The sequence below is a fragment of the Ovis canadensis genome, chromosome 6 (genome assembly GCF_042477335.2).
Source record: "Ovis canadensis isolate MfBH-ARS-UI-01 breed Bighorn chromosome 6, ARS-UI_OviCan_v2, whole genome shotgun sequence".
NCBI lineage: Eukaryota > Metazoa > Chordata > Mammalia > Artiodactyla > Bovidae > Ovis > Ovis canadensis.
Window position 1 is genome coordinate 118,118,401 of NC_091250.1, and position 22,523 is coordinate 118,140,923.

The 22,523-nt window shown below is 38.4% G+C and overlaps 1 protein-coding gene across 17 annotated transcripts in view; it reads left to right on the forward strand.

Moving 5' to 3' along the window:
* PTPN13 (protein tyrosine phosphatase non-receptor type 13) overlaps nt 1-22,523 on the forward strand; it is a 225,483-nt gene that overhangs the window by 49,341 nt on the left and 153,619 nt on the right. For 16 of the 17 annotated variants that reach the window (XM_069594613.1, XM_069594616.1, XM_069594621.1 and 13 more), the window contains exon 2: nt 3,851-3,970. In XM_069594613.1, the coding sequence (XP_069450714.1) occupies nt 3,856-3,970 (115 nt within the window). In that variant the 5' untranslated portion in view covers nt 3,851-3,855. Of the gene's footprint in view, nt 1-3,825; nt 3,971-22,523 lie in introns of all 17 variants that reach the window. The other variant, XM_069594630.1, reaches the window with a different exon arrangement.

Consider the following 22,523-nt stretch of genomic DNA (forward strand, 5'->3'; position numbering starts at 1 on the left):
TGCTTGGAAAATCCCATGGACAGAGGAGCCTGGTAGGCTGCAGTCCCTGGGGTCGCTAGGAGTCGGACACGGCTGAGCAGCTTCACTTTCGCTTTTCACTTTCGTGCATTGGAGAAGGAAATGGCAACCCACTCCAGTGTTCTTGCCTGGAGAATCCCAGGGACGGGGGAGCCTAGTGGGCTGCCGTCTCTGGGGTTGCACAGAGTCGGACACGACAGAAGCGACTTAGCAGCAGTAAGCAGCAGCAGCAGCATGGTGTGTGTGAGAATATAGCATTTGCTTTACAATAGGTAATCATAAGCATCTTATTTTGCCCCTTACTTTTCTTTCTTTCTGCCTTCCCTGCTTCTTTCCCTCCCTCCTTCCTGTCTTTCTTTCTCCTTTACCTTCGAGAGGGGAAGTTATTCTTTTGCCTTTATATGAAACTCAAGTTCATGCTTCTCTGTTCATCCTTTGAGAATAATAACTGCAATCACATATGTTGAAAATGTAATATTTCTTTAACTAAAAGCTCGAAGAAAGAAAGTGTTAGTCGCTCAGTCGTGTCCGACTCTTTGCGACCCCATGGTCTGTAGCCTGCCAGGCTCCTCTGTCCATGGGATTCTCCAGGCAAGAGTACTGGAGTGGGGTGCCATGCCCTTCTTCAATAATTAGGGCTTGCCTGATGGTTCCCAGATGGTAAAGCATCTGGCTGCAATGTGGAAGACCCAGGTTTGATCCCTGGGTCAGGAAGATCCCCTGGAGAAACGAAGACCTGGTGCAGCCAAAAGCAAATTTAATTAAGTAATTACTTACAAAGCTGTTAAAAAAAATTCTACCTGGAGTACCGCCTGAGGTTCCCAGAGTACTGACCAGAAGGTAGAGGAAATGAGGAAGCATTAGAAAAGGAAGTATGAGGGCAGAGGGAGTAGAGGAAGAGGAAGAAGAATTGGGTATTGGCTAGAAGGAAAATCTTTCTCTCGTTTTCCGGTTTTCTCTAGTTTATGTCCAGCAGGGGCTACTCTCCAGTTCCTGCTCATAGCAGTGACTTCTCTTGTGGAGCACAGACTCTAGGTGTGTGGACGTCAGTAGTTGCGGCACATGGGCTCCGTAGTTGCAGGTTGCGGGCTCCCGGGCTCAGTTGCTCCACAGCATGTGGAATCTTCCTGGACCAGGGATCAAACCCGTGTCCCCTGCATTGGCAGGCGGATTCTTTACCACTGAGCCACCAGGGAAAGTCCATTTTTTTTTAATAGCTTTATTGAGATATAATTGACACACCATAGAATTCACCTTTTTAAAATATACCTTCAGAGTTCTGCAACCATTGCCACAATCCAAAGTTGGGGACATTTTCATCATCTGGATAAGATCTCATTAACTCCGAGCTATGTGTTCTGCTCCTCGCCCCTCTTCTCCTCTCCCACTCAGCTAATATCCGAGTTAATAGAGCTTGCCTCCTCCGCCAGCTGTCTTGTGTGCCCTGTCCTCCCTCTCACTGCTGTCTTAGCCTAAGCCTTCAGATTCCTGAAGTATCAAGCTCAAGTCTATGGTGTCCTCCCTACCTCCGGAGAACACATACCAAACATCCAAAGGCTCCTTCCCACCGCCTCCCACTGGAAGAGGCATGAGAATCAGTACAGCTGTCTTCAAAGAAGTTCTCTTTATGCAATTTTCTCCCTACTGTTTATACCCTGTGTGTAGGTTTTAGAGCTATCTAACTGGTTCTCATTCATATTGCTTTGGAACTTTGCTACAGACTAGTCTTTCTCACAAGTCACGTTGGTATCTGATGGCTAATAGTATCTTCTGTTGACATTTCCAATTTAATATAGTGTTTTATGTAGAAGATTATTCAGATACCTTTTAGAAAGGAATGAAGCTTCTATTTTTTTTAATTCAATAACTGTGCCATTACTGTGCTATTATATAATAAAGTACATGAGAAACTTCAAGAGTTGGAGGGTAGGGGATCTGAATAAATGATCCTTTCTTGTTCAAGCTGGATAAAAGCCCTGTGACTTTTTCAAAGCATTATCTTACATTTTCCCTCTAACCACCACATTGCTCATTTAAGTAAACGCCCCTCAAGGCAGACTCTAAGAATTAAATGCTATAATAAACAAGTGAAAAGGAAAGTAATGGGACAAAGCTGGCCTCCTGTATGGAACTGTAGTTGATGTTTTTCCATCTAGGTTAAAGTATCATAAATGTAAATTAAAAGAAAATATTAGGTTTTCTTGATAGCTGAGTAAGCAAAGTCAACTTTTATCAGAAAAAGATGTTTATTTTTAAAACATCTCTTAAAGTTTAATGAAGGATATAACTACAGAAAATAAGTATTTAACATTTTCTACTCCTTCTAGTTTCTTTTCCAAACCCACTGCTTCTGCCTATCAATAGATATACATTATTCTTAATTTAGTTTGGTTAGTGTAGAAATCTCAGTGATCATTACAAAGAGCAATTTTCTTTTCAAGGAAGGTTAATTTAGGAAAATGTATAAAGGAAGATTTTGACTAGCTGCATTTCCCTCTTCCAAAGTGAAAAAAAGGATTATTGAGCCCCGTGGAAAATCTTGCTTCATCAATATATTGCCTACACATTGAATGCTTTAAAAATAATTGAAAATGTCACAACAGAGGCACCTTTTTGATTTTCTGTTAATTCAGCTTCTATAGTGTTTTAGATTACAAAGCATGATTACGAGCATAGCTTCTTTCCTTGCTACAGTCACCTCAAAATGGCATTATTGTTACTGTTTTGTTATTATTCCCATGTCACATATGGAAAACTGAATTTAGGTGTAAAATGACTTTGCCAGGGGCAAATGGTAAGTTGGCAGCAAAAGCTGAGTCTAGAAATATTTAAGTTTATTTAGTGCAAAATTATAGTATATTTTTAGAAATATAGAACTCAGTGAATGGGGAAAAATGTGTCCGTCTTATTTCTAACTTTTTCCACCATGATCATTGGGTCTCCTTTCTATTCTTTTTACCTGGGATGAATAGAATGAAACCTGAACTCCATCTGGTTGCTTTGATTTAATCGTGTGTACTTTTGGTGTCTCTGGTACTTTGAGTCTCTCTTCTCCCATTAAGTAGTCACCACTGTCACCAAATCAGGCTTGGTCTGCTTGCCACATGACAGGCTCATAAATCAGGAGAGGAGAAATAGCAACTTTATTCGGGAAGCCAAGTGTCTAAAAAGATGGCAAACTGGTGTCCTCCAGTACCATCTTATCAGGGTCTGGTTGCCAGTTTCTTTTATAAGAGAGGGGGAGGAGGTGAGAAAGTAAAATTAGAAAGCCATAATTCTTGCAAAATATCTCCTGGGTTGGCCAGCATCAGAGAGGAGATGTGTTCATTTCTTTTCTGCAGCCTTTCACAGGTGGGCAGGGTCAGAATGTCTTCCTGTGGACTGAACAAAGGCACTTTAGTTTAACATTCAGTCAGAGGGGCAGGGGTCCTCGAGGCAGGCCATTGTGTATGCTTTTAGCTATAGACAGCATCCTTCTAGTGATTATAGTAACAAACATAACAAAAAGCAAAGGTTAAAGTTAAAGAAACAGATCCAACATGGAGTCAGATTTTGTTCTTCCCTGTTACACCACTATGGCCATTCTCCAGGTCTGTCTCTGAAGTTGACCGTATTGGGCTCGGGCATATGGTGGTTTTGAGAGGTCTTTTCCTCTAAGTCCTTTCTGTCTTCTACTTGAAGCTGTAGGACTATGTAGTATAGATATTGAAGGCCATATTGAGAACTTAGATGGACAGGGACTTCATAGACTCATTACCGATGCAGAACTTTCACTGCTGCAAATGCAGTAAAGTGGCTGATGTGTAGACCATCTGTTACCTTTGTTTCATAGGTAATATGCACGTGTCACTAGCTGAGGCCCTGGAAGTTCGGGGTGGGCCACTGCAGGAGGAAGAAATATGGGCTGTATTAAATCAAAGTGCCGAAAGCCTCCAAGAACTATTCAGAAAAGGTAAGTGTGTGTGTGTGTGTGTGTGTGTGTGTATGTGTGTGTGTGTGTGTGTGGTGGGAGAGGTGGATGGGGTGGTTGGGGAGAGTCGCAGAAAAGCAGCTACTGTGGCAGACGGTAGAAAGCAGTGCTTTCTTTTATCTCTCTTAGGACTGAAAAAGCTCAGATCTTCTCTGCTTTCACTGGAACATCTTATGTATGCTAAGCACTGAAAATATCATAGTGTTTAAAACTGAAAATCTTGCCTATCTCTCTAGAACTTACAATCCAGTGTGGGAAATACCTGTTAATAAAATACTTCTATAAGCAAACGTAAAAAATGCAATCATGACAAGGACTACCAGGGAGGAAAATCAGTTGACTCTGAGAGCCCATAGTAGGAGGTTTTGACCTGGTGAAGAGGAAGCAAAAGAAGACTTCCCTGTATAAGTCACCCCTGAGCTTAGACCTGAAAAAAGAAAAGTTAACCAGGTAAGAGGGAGGAAAAATATTCCTGGCAGAAAGAATTATATGTGCATCCCCAGAATAATGAAAATTGAATAACTAGTGTGATGCTGCCTGCTGAGGTGGTTACCTGGTGCAAAGGGTTGTGTGACAGTTTGAAACTAGAAGATTTACAGAGTGAGTCACCCTTTATTTGTTCAAAACCATTTGATATTGTGCTGAAAAGCTCCACACAAAGATGGTGTTTGCCATTCACACCTTATGTCCAACTCTAATTTAGAATAGTAGATAAAGAAACCAAACTTCATCTAAAGAAAGAATTCAACTTTAAAATGGATTTTAATTAATTAATCTGAAGTCGAATGGTTCTACGAAGACCTACAAGACCTTTTAGAATTAACACCAAAAAATAGATGTTCTTTTCATTATGTGGGACTGGAATACAAAAGTAGGAAGTCAAGAGATACCTGGAGTAACAGGCAACTTTAGCCTTGGATATAAAATGAAGTGGGGCAAAGGCTAACAGAATTTTGCCAGGAGAACACACTGGTCATAGTAAACACCCTCTTCCAATAGCACAAGTGACGACTCTACACATGGACATCACCAGATGGTCAATACCAAAATCAGATTGATTATATTCTTTGCAGCTTAAGATGGAAAAACTCTATACAGTCAGCAGAAACAAGCCTGGGAACTGACTGTGGCTCAGATCATGAACTCCTTATTGCAAAATTCAGACTTAAATTGAAGGAAACAGGGAAAACCACTAGGCCATTCACGTATGACCTAAATGAAATCCCTTACATTATACAGTGGAAGTGACAAATAAATTTGAGAGATTAGATCTGATAGAGTGCCTGAAGAACTATGGATGGAGGTTCATAACACTGTACAGGAGATGGTGATCAAAACCATACCCAAGAAAAGGAAATGCAGAAAGGCAAAATGGTTGTCTGAGTAAGCCTTACAAACAGCTGAGAAAAGAAGAAAAGCAAAAGATAGAGAAAGAAAGTAAAGATTTACCCATCTGAGTGCAGAGTTCCAAAGAACAGCAAGGAGAGATAAGAAAGCCTTCCTAAGTGATCAGTGCAAAGAAATAGAGGAAAACAATAGAATGGGAAAGACTAGAGATCTCTTTGAGAAAATTAGAGATACGAACCAGTACTCTTGCCTGGAAAATCCCATGGATGGAGGAGCCTGGTGGGCTGCAGTCCATGGGGTCGCTAAGTCAGACATGACTGAGCGACTTCACTTTCACCTTTCGCTTTCAGGCATTGGAGAAGGAAATGGAAACCCACTCCCGAGTTCTTGCCTGGAGAATCCCAGGGACGGGGGAGCCTGGTGGGCTGCCATCTATGGGGTCGCACAGAGTTGAACACGACTGAAGTGACTTAGCAATAGCAAAAAAAGGGAACATTTCATGCAAAGATGGGAACAATAAAGGACAGAAATGGTATGGACCTAACAGAAATAGAAGATATTAAGAAGAGAACACACAGAACTATATGAAAAAGATCTCAATGAGCCAGATAACCAATATGGTGTGATTACTCACCTGGAACTAGACATCCTGGAATGCAAAGTCAAGTGGGCCTTAGGAAGCATCACTGCGAACAAAGCTAGTGGAGATGATGGAATTCCAGCTAAGCTCTTTCAAATCCTAAAAGATAATGCTGTGAAAGTGCTGCACTCAATATGCCAGCAAATTTGGCAAACTCAGCAGTGGCCACAGGACTGGAAAAAGTCAGCTTTCATTCCAATCCCAAAGAAAGGCAATGCCAAAGAATGTTCAGACTACTGCATAGTTTCACTCATCTCACAGGCTAGCAAAGTAATGCTCAAAATTCTCCAAGCTAGGCTTCAGCAGTGCATGAACTGAGAACTTCCAGATGTTCAAGCTGGATTTAGAAAAGGCAAAGGAACCAGACATCAAGTTGCCAACATCCATTGGATCATAGAAAAAGCAAGTGCATTCCAAAAAAACACCTACTTCTGCTTCATTGACTATGCCATACCCTTTTTTGTGGACCACAACAAACTGTGGAAAATTCTTAAAGAGATGGGACTACCAGACCACTTTACCTGCGTCCTGAGAAATCTGTATGCAGGTCAAGAAGCAACAGTTAGAACTGGACACAGAACAACAAACTAGTTGCAAATTGAGAAAGAAGTATGTCAATGCTATATGTTGTCACCTTGCTTATTTAACTTACATGCAGAGTACATCATGTGAAATGCCAGGCTGGATGAAGCATAAGCTGGAATCAAGATTGCTGGGAGAAATATCAATAATCTCAGATATGCAGATAGCACCACACTTATGGCAGAAAGCGAAGAAGAACTAAAGAGCCTCTTGATGAAAGTGAAAGAGAAGAGTGAAAAAGCTGGCTTAAAGCTCCACATTCAGAAAATGAAGATCATGGCATCTGGTCCCATCACTTCATGGCAAATAGGTGGGGAAACAATGAAAACAACAAAAGGACTTTTTTTCTTGGGCTCTAAAATCACTGCAGATAATGACTGCAGCCATGAAATTAAAAGACACTTGCTCCTTGAAAGAAAAGTTATGACTAACCTAGACAGCATATTAAAAAGAAGAGATATTACTTTGCCAACAAAGGTATATATAGTAAAGCTATGGTTTTTCCAGTAGTCATGTATGGATGTGAGTATTGGGCCATAAGGAAGGTTGAGTGCCAAAGAATTGATGCTTTTGAACTGTGGTGTTGCAGAAGACTCTTGAGAGTCCCTTGGACTACAAGGAGATCCAACCAATCAATCCTAAAGGAAATCAGTCCTGAATATTCATTGGAAGGACTGATACTGAAGCTGAAGCTCCAATACTTTGGCTACCTGATGCGAAGAGCTGACTCAATGGAAAAGACCCTGATCTGGGAAAAATTCAGGGCAGGAGGAGAAGAGGGTGATAGAGAATGAAATGGTTGGATGGCATACCAACTTGACAGACATGAGTATGAGCAAGCTCCAGGGGATAGTGTAGGACAGGGAAGCTTGGCGTCCTGTGGTCCATGGGGTCGCAAAGAGTCAGACACGATTGAGGGACTGAACGACAACAGCAATTAATTAAGCACAATAATTGTAACAGAAATAGGGGAGGATTTGAGGATAGTCAAAGTTCTCGAAGTGGATTCCTGGATGGGTAACACCCGTGTCACCCGAAGCCTTCTTAGATATGCAGATACTTAGGCTCACCCTAGACCCACTGAGAAGGAGATGGCAACCCACTCCAGTATTCTTGCCTGGAAAACTCCATGGACTGAGAAGACTGGTAGGCTACAGTCCATGGGGTCGCAAAGAGTTGGAAACGGCTGTGCTTCTTCACTTTCACTTTCAGACCCCCCACTGAACAGGAAATCCTCTGGGTGGAGCCCAGCCTTTTGTGTTTTAGCAAATCTTTAGGGATGTTCTGATGCATGTTAAAGTTTGAGAGCCATTGTATAGTTGAATTGCTGAAGACCAGGAGCCATGAGAACCTTCTGAAAGGTCTAGAGGTTAGGTGGCTGCTGACTAAGTAAGGAAAGTCAGGAGCTCAGGGAAAGAGTGAGGATAGATGGTGATGCTCTGGTTTTGCTGCTGTTGTTTTCCAATCCAGAGGCAGGAACTTAAAACAAGGTTAGGACCCATCCCATTTTTCTATCCCCTGGAGTAGGAAATGGCAACTCATTCCAGTATTCTTGCCTGGAAAATTCAATGGGTAGACAGGAGCTTGGCAGGTTACAGTCCATGGGATTTCAAAGAGTCAGACACAGCTGAGTGACTAAGCACAGAAGCACGATTCTTTTATAACCTAGATATTTGACAATCTTTGATTAGAGTTAGGATTCATTTAAAGGAAATTTATTCCTTTTATCTAACGCGGCTTAGAACCTAGTTCAGTGGACCTTGTTTGCTTCATGTTAATTTTTCAGAGAATTTTCAGAAAAGTATTGGCCCTCTGGAGTACAGAGCAGGTAGCCGTGCTGCAGAGGTGTTGTTGAAGGAAGACATTACTCAGCTAATTACCAACAGTCCATTAATGTTGAAAAATCATCTCCTACTTGTGAGGTATTGTTTGGAGGATTCCAATAAGTAGAAGGTGTGGCTTGCCCTTAAGGGATATGCACCAAATAGCCAGGTGCCTGTGGAAAGTTTACTACTTCAAAACAGTGTGCCAGATGTGTGATAGAGACAGGAAGTACTAGGGATGTTCAGAGGAGGGAGAAAGAATGCCTTTTTTCATTATGCTAATGGGGAGATCACTGCCCTGCCCATGACTCATAGACTATAAAGCATCTCGCACACTGTGAGTACCTAAGGGTTTCCTTCTTTCAAATTTTGTAACATTAATAGAGATTGAAACTTCCCCAGTGACTCAGACAGTAAAGAATCTGCCTCCACTGCAGGAGATCTGGGTTCGACCCCTGGCTCGGGAAGATCCCCTGGAGGAAGGAATGGCTACCCGCTCCAGTATTCTTGCCTGGAGAATCCCATGGATAGAGGAGCCTGGTGGGCTACTGTCCTTAGGTTGCAAAGAGACAGACACAACTGAGTGACTAATTCTTGAACTTGCAGTAGAGATCAAACATCTGAATATTACGTCCTTGTCACTGAGATGCAGTTATTGTATAACATATTGGCACATTACAATAAAGAGATTTATTGGATGTGTTAATAAAATTAATTGTGAGGCAGCTATATCTTAAACACTGCCCAGTGGGATCTGGTTATCATAAAGCCTTCCGTTCAACTCACAGAATAACATCAGTGATACAGAGAAATTGAATTTGTGTTCTTTGGCACTCTGGAGATTACCAACTCTTATGATTGCTAGTTGGAATTTTCTATTTATTTGGAGGAAACTCATGCTTATTTGATTTAGTTTATCTGAAATCTAAGGGTTTCCTAAATGGCTCTGTAGTTAAGAATCCACTTGCAATATAGGAGACATGGATTCGATCCCTGGGTTGGAAAGATCTCCTGGAGTTGGAAATGGCAACCCACTCCAACATTTCATGCCATTTCTTGTTCATGAAATCCCATGAACAGAGGAGCCTGACAGGCTACAGTCCATGGGGTCTCAAAGAGTTGGACATGGCTGAGCGACTGAGCACAGCACATCTGAAATCTCTGGTTTTTTATTCCTTTTGTTCGATAGCACACTGTCTTTTTTTCCCTTTTTTCTTTTCAGCAGTATCTTTTTTGCCACAAGTTCTTCTCCTTTTGTTTTAACAAACTGAAATAAAAATAACTATTTTGTTTGCTTATTTTATGGATGAATGGTGTTTATCTTGGTAGACACACTTATGAATAATACTGGGAACATTATGGGGAACAAAGCAGGTAAAATACAGTGGTCTCCAAGAAATTTGTTTTTTTATAATGTGTTTTCCTCTCTAGATTTTTTTTGTCCTTTTGTGTCTGTTATATAATCTCTTAATTCTTATGGAATTTTTTTTCCCTTTATTTTCTTGAACTTGTGTGTTGCTACTGTGTCTTTTTCAGTGCAAACTGACATTCCTATTAGTATAAATAAAGGCTGAAAATAAGCATTTCTAATGGGGGATTATTGAATAGAAGGCCAAGAAAATTATTTCTTCATGTTTTTGAGACTCCTAGTAATTTGAGTCCTTTTTAAAAACAAAATTGTTTGGTAAATATTTATAGAATAATGATATCTAAGCATGACCTTGTTGAGAGATATCATATTCAAATGTGATTCCAAACATTTTGATGATGGTGATGATGATAAGTGGTTTTTTTGTTATAAGTTCCTTAGTGTTACTGTCTTGTGAATCTTAAAACAAGATCAAGTGTGATTACTTCTTAGAGTTTTTTGAGATTTTTGTCACAGCCTTGCCACATGGTCTATTTTTGTAATATCCTGTAGAATATTTGTGAGAATTTGAAAAGAATGTGTTTTTTCTGTTTCTAAGGTATAACTTAAGCTTATTAGATGTTTGTGCTTTAAATTTTTTTCCTATATCCTTATTGTTCTTAGGGAAAGTTTAAACTTTTAACTATAAGGATGTTTTTGTCTGTCTTCATGTTTTTGTGCTGTTTTATGATACATATAATGGCTAATGACTAATTTAAATGGACTGGATCTTTTTTCACTGTAAAATAAGCTTCCCCCTCTCCCATTTTTGCTACTCATCGCCTAAAATCCTGTTCCTCTGCTCTTAATATTGTCACCTGTGCTTCCTTGCCATTTACCTAGTATGTTTTTTAATCCTTCCTTAATTTTCAAATAATTTGTATTGTAACTTATATATCATTTGTAAATAATAAGATAGCTGAATTTTACCTTTTTGCCTCACTAATTTCTTTAATTAGGAAATTAAATGTGGCCATTGAAATAAAAGTTCTGGAGGAATTTCATAATCAGAGGTCCACTTGTATCATGACTTCTCATTATGTATATATTTCTCAGTTCATCTTACTAACTGACTGGGAAAGCATATATCTGAAAATGTATATATACTTAAGATTTTAGCTTTTACATCATGAATGAACTCATGTAGGGGCTCATGATGATTAAGTTCTGGATAAATTTTTTTTTTAATGCTGTTCTCACATGCATTCTGGATAATCTTTAGAAATGAAATTATTGCTGTGTTGAAAGTTTTAGCTTACAGTTACAAATTCTAGTAAAGGTGACTTTATCCTTTTTTCTTTTATGAATCATCCATTCAGTGTCATTATCTAAGAAATCTTTGTCCAACTCAGAGTCACAGTTACTGTCTCCTAGGCTTTCTTTGTGCTTCCCTGGTGGCTCAGTGGTAAATAACTCATCTGCCAGTGCAGGAGGCATGGGTTTGATCCCTGGGTCAGGAAGATCCCTTGAGGAAGGAAATGGCAACCCCCCCAGGTATAGCCTGGGAAATCCCATGGACAGAGGAGCCTGGAGGGCTGCAGTCCATGGGGTCACAACAGAGTCAGACCCAACTTAGCAATTAAACAACAACATGCTTTCTTCTAGAACTTTTATACCTCTAAGAATCAAAATTTTTTTCTGCATCTACTGAAACATATGGCTTTGATTCTTTAGTGTGTAATAAAGAAATAAAAGCAAAAATAAGCAAAAGGGACCTAATCAAATACTCATAAGCTTTTGCAAAACAAGGAAAGTAATAAATAAAAGTAAAAAGACAATCTTTGGACTGCGAGAAAATATTTGCAAATGATGTGACTGACAAGAGCTTAATTTCCAAAATATACAAACAGCTTATACAGCTTAATGAAAAAATGGCCAACCTCAATAGACATCCCTCCAAAAAAGACATTCAGTTCAGTTCTATTTAGTTGCCTCCTGAACATACCATATGATATCACTTATATATGGAACCTAAAATATGACACAGACTTGTCTATGAAACAGAAACAGATCCACAGACATAGAGAACAGACTTGTCGTTACCAGAGAGGAGGAGAGTGGTGGAGGGGTTGGATGGGGAGTTTGGGACTAGCAGATGCAAACTGTTGTATATAGAATGGATACAAAACAAGGTCTTACTGTGTAGCGCAGGGAACTATATTCAATATCTTGTAATAAACCATAATGGAAAAGAATGTATACGTATATATATAATAGTGAATCACTTTGTTATACCCCGAAAACTAACATAACATTGTAAATTCAACTATATTTCAGTAGAAAATAGATAAAAGTACTCTAAATTTGAAATTTAATCCCTCAGTTATGTTAGCCACATTTAAGTTCTTAAAAGCCATTTGTAGTTGTGTGTGCATGCTCAGTTGCTCACTCATGTCTGACTCTTTGCAACCCTATGGACTGTAGCCCACCAGGTTTCTCTTTCTATGGGATTTTTCCAGCAAGAATGATGAAACTGTTTCCTCCTCTAGGGGAAATTCCCAATCCAGAGTTCAAATCCACCTCTCCTGCATTGCGAGTGGATTCTTTACCACTGAGCCCACAGGGCTTCCACTGAGCCACCTGGGAGACCCAGGTTTGATCCCTGTGTTAGGAAGATCCCCTGGAGAAGGCAGTGGCAACCCACTCTGGTATTCTTGTGTGGGAAATTCCATGGACAAAGGAACCTGATGGGCTACAGTCCATGGGGTTGCAAAAGAGTTGAAGATGACTTAGTGACTGAACAACAGCAGCAGTGATATGTGGCTATCAGTTCAGTTCAGTTGCTCAGTCAGGTACTCCTCTTTGCGACCCTGTGGCTAGTGGCTACTAAAATATGCAGTTAGAATTTAATGTCCTTCTAAACTGAGGTTCAAGAAAAGGGACTTCCCTAGTGGTCCAGTGGTTGGGAGTCAGGTTGAGGAACTCACGTGGCGTGAGTCCACGTGCCATGACTACTGAGGCCTTGCACCATAGCTAAGATCCAACGCAGCCAAATAAATAAATATTTTTTTAAAACAGAAAAATGTCTCTTTTTTTGTCCACATTTTCAGACAAAAACTCAAGTATATTTACCATCAACAAACCCTCACTGAGCAAATTGCTAAAAGATGTATTTCAGGATGTAAGAAATTTAATTCAGAAGGAAGAAGGAATGAAAGCAAATTAGTCAACTTGATAATAAATCTAAATAAACATTGGCCATATGAAACATCCATAATGATGTCAAATTTAACATTATAAATAAAATAGTAAGACTTAGACTTGGATAGGTGGTAGGAGTAAAACAACTTACAGGTTTGATTCTATTTATGAGAATGATTGGTTTCTTGACCTTAAAGTTTGTAATGGTAACACAAAACAAAAATAGAGAAAATGTGGAACTTCCAATCTGGTGGAATCAAAGGAGAGTAAGTAACTCAATTCATGAAAAGGGAGACAAAGTACTGAGCTTCAAATTGACTTACTGGTTGGTTTGTTTCTTTAAGCCTTTATAAGGAATATGGAAAGTTTTGTGGATTAAAAGCTTTTGAGTAAATCTTGATATAGTCTCTGCAGCTTTTAAAAGACCAAAGCCTAACTTGTCTCTCTGTATTACATTCCTAGTTATTTACAATCATAATTTTCTTGATTAACAGGGTTTACTAGTTGTCTTTGACATGCTATGTCTTGTCCTGCCTTCATAAAGCCAGAATGAACAGGTTCTTCAAGTTAAATGTGTTTGAACCAGATACAATTAACCCATATATGTTCCCTGGAAACAAACTATAAAACCTGAAATTAATTTAGTATCTAGCATTCTTAAAATGAATAATGTGGGTTAACAAGTGTATAATGCCCTTGTAGTAAACCATCCCTCCTCCACAACTATTGTCAATATACTATGTTTTGATTTTAAATTCTTCTGGCTCTAGATGTGGAAAACAGGCCATTTTATAAGCTTAAAGAATCATACATTTAGAGATGAAATCAGCTACAGGTCATGCTCTCTAGCCCCTTCTTTGCTGACAAATATATATTTACTATATATATTTTTAAATTTAATACAGGAATTTTTCCAGTCAGGTATAGTTGGCAGCATTATTCTTAATTGTACTGTCTAATGAATTTTATAAATGTTCATAGTTGTATAACCACAGCCTTGATTGTTTCTAGCACCCCAGAAGGTTTCTCCTGCTTCCTCTTAATCAATTCTTGGTTACCAAGAGTAATCATGATTATGACATAAATAAGTTTTTAAAAATCTAATTTTAAGCATCCTATAAATAGAATCATGCAGTGTGGACTCTTGTGTGTCTGACTTCTTTCACTCTACATTTTGACAGAGATTTTTCTACATTATCTACTAAACTTTTTAAGGAAAACATTTTACAATTCTCACATTTCTTTTCTCAAATATAGAAATTAGGGGGTTTTATGCTTGTATAATTTAGTGACAAGTAAAGATTTTTCTGTGCTGGGGTGATGTGTACCAGTCATGATTAACATTTTTATAAGAGATTCTAATATTTCTTTTTGAAAAATAGATGTTTACCATTTAAATAAGCCTCCTCCCTCCTTTTCCCTTTGAGAAGGAAAATTTCTTTCAAATAGGAGGGTGATCATCTAAAGAGCCACAGAGAATAGCATTAGTGAGCATAAAATATTTTTGATAAGTAGCTACAGATCATGTTTATATGGAATCATGTCACCGTAAATAAAGCCAGTTCCTCTCTGGAACACTATATATTTCCTTCCACTTCAGGCTGAAAATATACAGTAATCTTCATTGACCTTTTCATCTCGTTCTTCAAAAATAAATGACAGTCACCCTTGGAATTATTGGTTTTCCAGTCTTTGTATAAATTCCAGGTCCTTCAAACCTAAAGAGAAGTTGCTGAGTTCATCTTTTAAATTTTTGTGTTCTTTTTTTCTCCTGGCTTTATGCAAATAGCAAGGGTGGAGGATCTTTAACCTGAAACTTTGTATTGGCTGGAAACCCCAAAACATCTACTGGGTAAAAGGCCTTTACTATATAACTTACATCTATTTGCTACTTTCTTCAGTTATAGTTTATTTTGTCTGGCAGAACACACTGCAGCAGTTGTGTGACCGACAAAGGCTGTCGTGAAGTTTTTAGGTGGCAGCACAAACACCAGTGCTTTAAGCAGCTTAGCACTTAATTCCAAGGTTGCATGACAAAATTGTTAAACTCACAATGAAAGTCAAGTTTTTAAATAGATTTTCCCATTCAGGATTAACATTTTTACAACTGTGGAATGGAATATTCAAATAAGATATGACTTGTGCATTTTAAGAAAGAAACCACCTTCAAGCAAATGTGTCTCTTGGAAGTCCATAGCCTAAAATAACATAGACATAAGAAACAGTTTTGCTCTCAAAGCTTAAACTCTCCTTGGGGAAATAAAAAGTGGTATTAATCCCAGGATCTTTTCCATGTACTGGTTGTGTGCTTAATACCACATTGACATTTCAGACAGGGTAGAAGAGATCAAAGTGGCTCACCCCAAGGCTTGAACAGATACAACATAGATATTCATTGGCTGTAAGCAAGTATCAGAAAAGAAGCAAAGTGCATCGGAAGTTCATTTGTAGTTTGCTTTCCTTTGGGAACAAGATAGAAAGAAGTCAAAGATAATTTTATTAGCTGCATAAGGCAATTTATTTCTAAGTTCTCAATCAGTGACATCCTCAGTTCCGTGCCATTTATTCAGCTTCCTCCTTATAAATAGAGAAGAGCTATTTAAGTCTCACTTCTAGTCTAAAATTATTTCTGATAGTCATTCTGCCTTTCTAAATCAAAGTGACTTTATTATAATTTGATAAAAATAGTTACTTGTAAAACTTTCTGGCTTACCATATCTCTTATTAAATGCCTCATTTGTGGCTTTATAAGTTAAAAAGAAATTTGAGCATTAAGGAAGGATATAAAGTCATACATATTCTATCTCATGATATCCTTAGTAATAGTTAATTGACATAGAAATGGAGCAATGTGCAAGGTCAAGTTGCAACTTACTTGAGCTATGGTACCATTTTATTGACTCTAATAAGGGCATTGATTCTTATTTGTCTGTTGGGTAGATTGATGTGCCCATCTGAATCCCCAGGAAGCTTTTGGAAAGTACTGTGTAGAATCCTGTACCCAGTCTCCAGAATTCGCACAAAAATCCTGTGTTTTAGGAGAGAGAAGGCCTCTGTGCTTTCTCAGTTACCCCAAAGCCATCAAAATCAGAGACTGTGAATATTTGTCAAAAAAGCTGACACTTCCTTTCCTCACACTTGAAAATGTAACTGCAAGTAATAAAGATTGGAGAATAAAAAGAAGATGCAAAGTTAAAGTTCTTGATGTTCAAAAGTTGAAAGAAAACTTTTCTTTATAATAGTCAAAATAATATTTATTTTTGTGATCTTCAAAATGTAAATTGTTATTGTCCGAGAGCAGGGCAGAAGTATGTTTTTAAGACGTTGGACTTGTGGTCTAGAATTAGCATTGTAAACAAATTCATATTAAGTATTGCAATTACCTTATCATAATGTCATTATACTTGATTTTTTGGAAATTTATATTTCCTATTCTTAAGCCTCTTATATTCTAGAAGAAGTGTGTGAAACAGAGTTACAAAAGCATTAAGTTCAGTATTTTGGCATATAATATAATTTGAGGTGTGCAGTTTTTATTAATGAGGATAAAGAAGATTGGTGAGAAAGGTGAATGCTGAAGAAAAATGAGAGAGGGAAAAGTTAATATGTTAAAGGAACAATGTGGGCTGTTTTTTCAGAATATGATAAGAATGCAATGGAAAAATGTTTCTGCAGCTGTTTCCTTAATGCTGATCAGGTGGCCAAGGAGATTTGCTGAAAAGGAGGGCAAATCCTTTGATACTTGCTGCCTTCTATTCATATTGTTCATTTAAGCCCTATTGCTTTTAATAGTCATAACCAATTTAGTTTTGCTAATATAGATTATATGTATATCTTATATATATGTGTGTATGTGTTGTTCATTCACTAAGTTGTGTCCAACTCTTTGCGACCCCATGGACTGCAGCACACCAGGCTCCTCAGTCTTGCGCTATCTCCACAAATTTGTTCAAATTCATGTCCATAGAGTCGGTAATGCCATCCAACCATCTCATCTTCTGCCCCTCCTTCTCCTTTTGCCCTCAGTCTTTCCTAGCATCAAGGTCTTTTCCAATGAGTCAACTCCACATCAGATGGCCAAAGTAATCACGAAAGTAATTTTATATATACATATATATATAAATCTTTTTTTTTAATTGGAATATAGTTGATTTAGTGTTATGTTGGTTTTTGGTGTACAGCAGAGTATTTTGGTTACACATATACATGTGTTCATTATCTTTTTAAGATTCTTTCCTCATATAGGTATCTCAGAATACTTAATAGAGCTCAGTATTCTGGCCTGGAGAATTCCATGGACTGTATAGTCCATGGCGTTACAAAGAGTCAGATGCACTGAGCAATTTTCACTTTCACTTTTCCTGTGCTACAGAGTAGATTCTTGTACTATCTGTCTTTCATATAGTAGTATGTTTATGTGTTCATCCAAGGCTTCTGATTTATCTGCCCCACCACCACCACCCATGTGTCCCCTTTGGTGACCATAAGTTTATTTTGGATATCTCTGTTTCTGTTTCTTCTTTAAACAAATTAGATTTCACATATGAATGATATCATATGAGATTTTGTCCTTCTCTGTCTGACTTACTTCACTTAGTGTGGCAGTCTCTGGGTTCATCCTTACTGCTGCAAATGGCATTATTTCATTCTTTTTTATGGCCAAGTAATATTCCACTGTGTATGTGTACCGCATCTTCTTTATCCAGTTCTCTGTTGATGGGCATTTAGGTTGCTTCCATGCCCTGGCTATTGTAAATAGTGCTGCAGTGAGCATCAGGGTATATACATCCTTTCAAATTATAGTTTTCTCTGGATATATGCCCAGAAGTGAAATTACCGGGTCATATGGTGAAACTCCAGTATTTTGGCCACCAGATGCAAAGAGCTGATTCATTTGAAAAGACCCTGATGGTGGGAAAGATTGAAGGCGGGAGGAGAAGGGGACGACAGAGGATGAGATGGTTGGAAGGCATCACCGACTCAATGGACATGAGTTTGAGCCAACTCTGGGAGTTGGTGATGGACAGGGAGGCCTGGAGTGCTGCAGTCTGTGGGGTGGCAAAGAGTCAGACATGACAGCCACTGAACTGAACTGATAGTAACTGTATTTTTAGTTTTTAAAGGAACTTCCATATTGTTCTCCACAGTGGCTCTACCAATTTACATTCCCTCCAACATTGTAGGAGGGATCCATTTTCTCTACATCCTCTCCAGCATTTATTGTTTGTAGGTTTTGTTGTAATGACCATTCTGACTGGTGTGAGGTGATAACCTCATTGCAGTTTTGATTTGCATTTCTGTAATAACTAGTGATGTTAAGCATCTTTTCATGTATTTGTTGGCCATCTGAATGTTGTCTTTGGAGAAATGTCTATTTAGGCCTTCCATGCATTTTTTGATTGGGTTGCTTGGTTTTTTTTTTGTTTTTTTCGTTTTTGTTTTTTTACCTAGAGCTACACGGGCTGTTTGTATATTTTGGAAATTAATCCCTTGTCTGTTGCTTCGTTTGCAAATATTTTCTCCCATTCTGAGGATTGCCTGTCTTTCTGTTTTGTTTATGGTTTCATTTGATGTGCAGAATCTTTTAAGTTTAATTAGATCCCATTTGCTTATTTTTGTTTTTTTTTTCCCCATCACTTTAGGAAGTGGCTCAAAAAAGATACTGCTGCAATTTATGTCAGAGTGTTCTGCCTATTTTCGTCTTACAGTTTTACAGTATCCAGCCTTACATTTACGTCTTTGATCCATTTTAAGTTTATTTTTGTGTGCATGGTGTTATAGAGTGTTCTGATTTCATTCTTTTTCATGTAATTACCCACTTATTGAATAGACTGTTTTTTCTCTGTTGTGTATTTTTGCCTCCTTTGTTATAGGTTAATTGACCATAGGTGCATGAGTTAATTTCTGGGCTTTCTATTCTGTTTCATTGATCTGCACTTTTGTTTATGTGCCAGTACCATAATGTTTGGATTGCTGTAGCTTTGTAGTATAGTCTTAAGTCAAGGAGTCTGATTCCTCCAGCTCTGTTTTTGTTTCTCAGGGTTGCTTTGGCTCTTTGGGGTCTTTTATGTTTCCATATAAATTTTAGAATTTTTTGTTCTCATTGTGTCATTGGTAATTTGATAGGGATTACATTGAATCTGTAGATTGCCTTGGATACTATAACCATTTTGACAATATTGATTCTTCCAATCCAGGAACAAGGTATATTCTTCCATCTGTGTTGTCTCCAATTTCTTTTATCAGCACCTTATAGTTTTTATGAGTAGAAGTCTTTTGTCTCTTTAGGGAGGTTTATTCCTAGGTATTTTATTCTTTTTGATGCAGTGGTAAATGGGATTATGTCTTTAATTTCTTTTTCTTATCTTCTGATGTTAATATATAAGAATATGAGAGATTTGTGTATATTTTGTATCCTGAAACATTGTTGAATTTATTGATGAGCTCTGGTAGTTTTCTGGAACTATGTTTAGGTTTTTCTATGTATAATGTCATGTCATCTGCAAACAATAACAATTTTACTTCTTTTCCAATTTGTATTCCTTTTATTTCTTTTTCTTGTTTGATTACTGTGGCTAGGACTTCCAAAATTATGTTGAATAAAAGTGATGACAATGGGCATCTTTGCCTTGTTCCTAATCTTAAAGGTAAATTTCTCAACAGCTTTTCACTGTTGAAAATGATGTTAGCTGTGGGTTTGTCGTATGTGGCCTTTATTATATTGAGGTTCATGCATGCTAAGTTACTTCTGCTGCTGCTGCTGCGAAGTTGCTTCAGTCGTGTCTGACTCTGTGCGACCCCATAGATGGCAGCCCACCAGGCTCCCCTGTCCCTGGGATTCTTCAAGCAAGAACACTGGAGTGGGTTGCCTTCCACTCCAATGTGGAAGGAATTCTCTTCTCCAAGGAATTCCCTTCTCCAATGTGTGAAAGTGAAGCCACTCAGTTGTGTCCGACTCTTAGCGACCCCTTGGACGGCAGCCTACCAGGCTCCTCCGTCCATGGGATTTTCCAAGCAAGAGTACTGGAGTGGGGTGCCGTTGGTCAGTTGTGTCCAATTCTTTGTGATCCTATGGACCGTAGCTTGCCAGGCTCCTCTGTCCATGGGATTCTCCAGGCAAGAATACTGGAGTGGGTTGCCGTTTCTTTCTCCAACTTTGTTGAGGTGTGTTTCCTCTTCCCTGGTGGCTCAGACAGTAAAGCGTCTGTCTACAATGTAGGAGACCCGGGTTCAATACCTGGGTCAGGACGATCCCCTGGAGAAGGAAATGGCAACCCACTCCAGTACTATTGCCTTGAAAATCCCATGGACAGAGGAGCCTGGTAGGCTGCAGTCCATGGGGTTGCAAAGAATCAGACACAACTGAGTGACTCCACTCCACTTAAGTTTCCTCTGTTCCCACTTTCTGGATATATTTTATCTTAAGTGAGTATTGAATTTTGTTAAAAACTTTCTGTATCTGTTGAGATGATCATATGGTTTTTTATTCTTCAGTTTGTTAATGTATTACACTGATTGATTCACAGATATTGAAGAATCTTTGCATACCTGGAGTTAATTGTATTTGATCATGGTGTACAGTTTTTTTTAACATGTTGTTGGATTTGGTTTGCTAGTATTTTGTTGAATATTTTTGCATCTATGTTCATCAGTGATACTGGCCTGTAGTTTTCTTTTTTGGTGGTATCTTTTTCTGATTTAGGTAACAGGGTGACGGTGGCCTCATAGAATCTGCTTGGGAAGTCTTCCTCTGCAATTTTTTGGAAGAGTTTCAGAGGTATAGATGTTAACTCTTCTTGAAATGTTAATAGAATTTGCCTGTGACATCCTCTTGTCCTGGACTTTTGCTTGTTGGAAGTATTCTAATTACTGTTTCAATTTCAGTACTTGTATTGGTCTGTTCATTTTCTATTTCTTGCTGGTTCAGTCTTAGAAAGTTGTCTCTCTCTAAGAATTTGTCCATTTCTTTCTGATTGTCCACTTTATTGGACTAGTTGTTTATGATCCTTTGTATTTCTGTGGTATCAGTTGCAACTTCTTTTTCATACCTAATTTTATTTATTTGAATCCTCTCCCCGTCCTTTTTTTTTTTTTTTTTGTTCCAGTGAATCTTAAATGATTTAATCACAAAGCTTTACTATTAGTGAAAGTGAAATTGCTAAGTCGTGTCCGACTGTTTGTGACCCCATGGACTGTAGCCCACCAGGCTTCTCCATCCATGGGATTTTCCAGGCAAGAATACTGGAGTGGGTTACCATTTCCTTCTCCAGGAGATCTTCCCAACCCAGGGATTGAACCCGGCTCTCCCACATTGTAGGCAGACACTTTTTAACTGTCTAAGCCACCAGGAAAGTGAGGATTTATTCTAAACTATGTATTTTTCTGTTTGTGCATTGTTACACCAGATCATTGACTTAACACTGTGTGTCTTTTTTTAATGCACCTGTGAGCTGAGTTTATAAGTGAATTCTGTATGATAGATTGACTTCATCAGATCCTTCAGAGTTTGAAACAGTGGACTCTGCCTAGATTTTTGCCAAGTACTGTAATAGAACATGTGTGTGTGCTCAGTTGCTCAGTCATGTCTGACTCTGTGACCCCACGGACTGTAGCCTGCCAGGTTCCTCTGTCCATGGAATTTTTCAGGCAAAAATACTGGGATGGGTTGCCATTGGATCTTCCAGAGTCAAGGATCATACCTGCATCTCTTGTGTCCCCTGCATTGGCAGAGGACTTCTTTACCACCGAGCAACCAGGGAAGCTCATAATATGTGCTTAAATAGACCAAAGGATTTTTCAGGTCAAAATGGTTTCATTGTTATTCTGAGTTTTTAGATGATTTCCTGATACTTTCGGTTCTTTTGCCTTATCATGTTTGTTACCCAGTTACGATCATTTCTCTAATTTTATACTGTAATTGGAGGGCCAAAAAATGAAATGAAGTGGACAATCTAAAGGAAATGAGAAGATCCCTCAGTGCAGGGAAAATGTGTAGATATGTCTAAGTTGAAAGGCACATAAGAAAGAAGTGCTAAGATGTTTCTTTGCATATCAGATTTCTGCTGATTTCTAAGTTTGCCTCTGACTGCATAATGTTTTGAGTAAGCAGCTTTTTCTGAGGAATGTTGGTGAAAGCCTTTAAATAGAATCGTTTGAGTACTGAAATCGGTTCACATCAAGGTTTACTCTTTCATAACAACAGCATTCTTGAGGACAGTCATCATACAACTAAAACATTAGGGAACACCAAATTACAAGCTTCTGGAATTCTGTTTTTAAATCTTCTTTTGTTAGCATTCTTTGAGGGATTTTGAATATATTTGCCTTAAATTCTTTCTCTCTTAGTTAGACAAGGAGGGTGAATTAGACAGATTTTAGCCAGGACTCTTTAAAAGTTTCCTCACATGAAGGTTTGCATAACCCTTTAAATGATTTAAAAATATATTTTGTGGTTTGTTTTCTAAAGAACGTGGTGCTTAAATGTTGTGTGTGTGTTTTGGGAATTTGACAACAGTGTAGTTTGTTGTCATAGCTGCTTTAACTTTATTACCAGACATTTAAAAATTGAACTTGAGAACAGTGATAATATTTGTG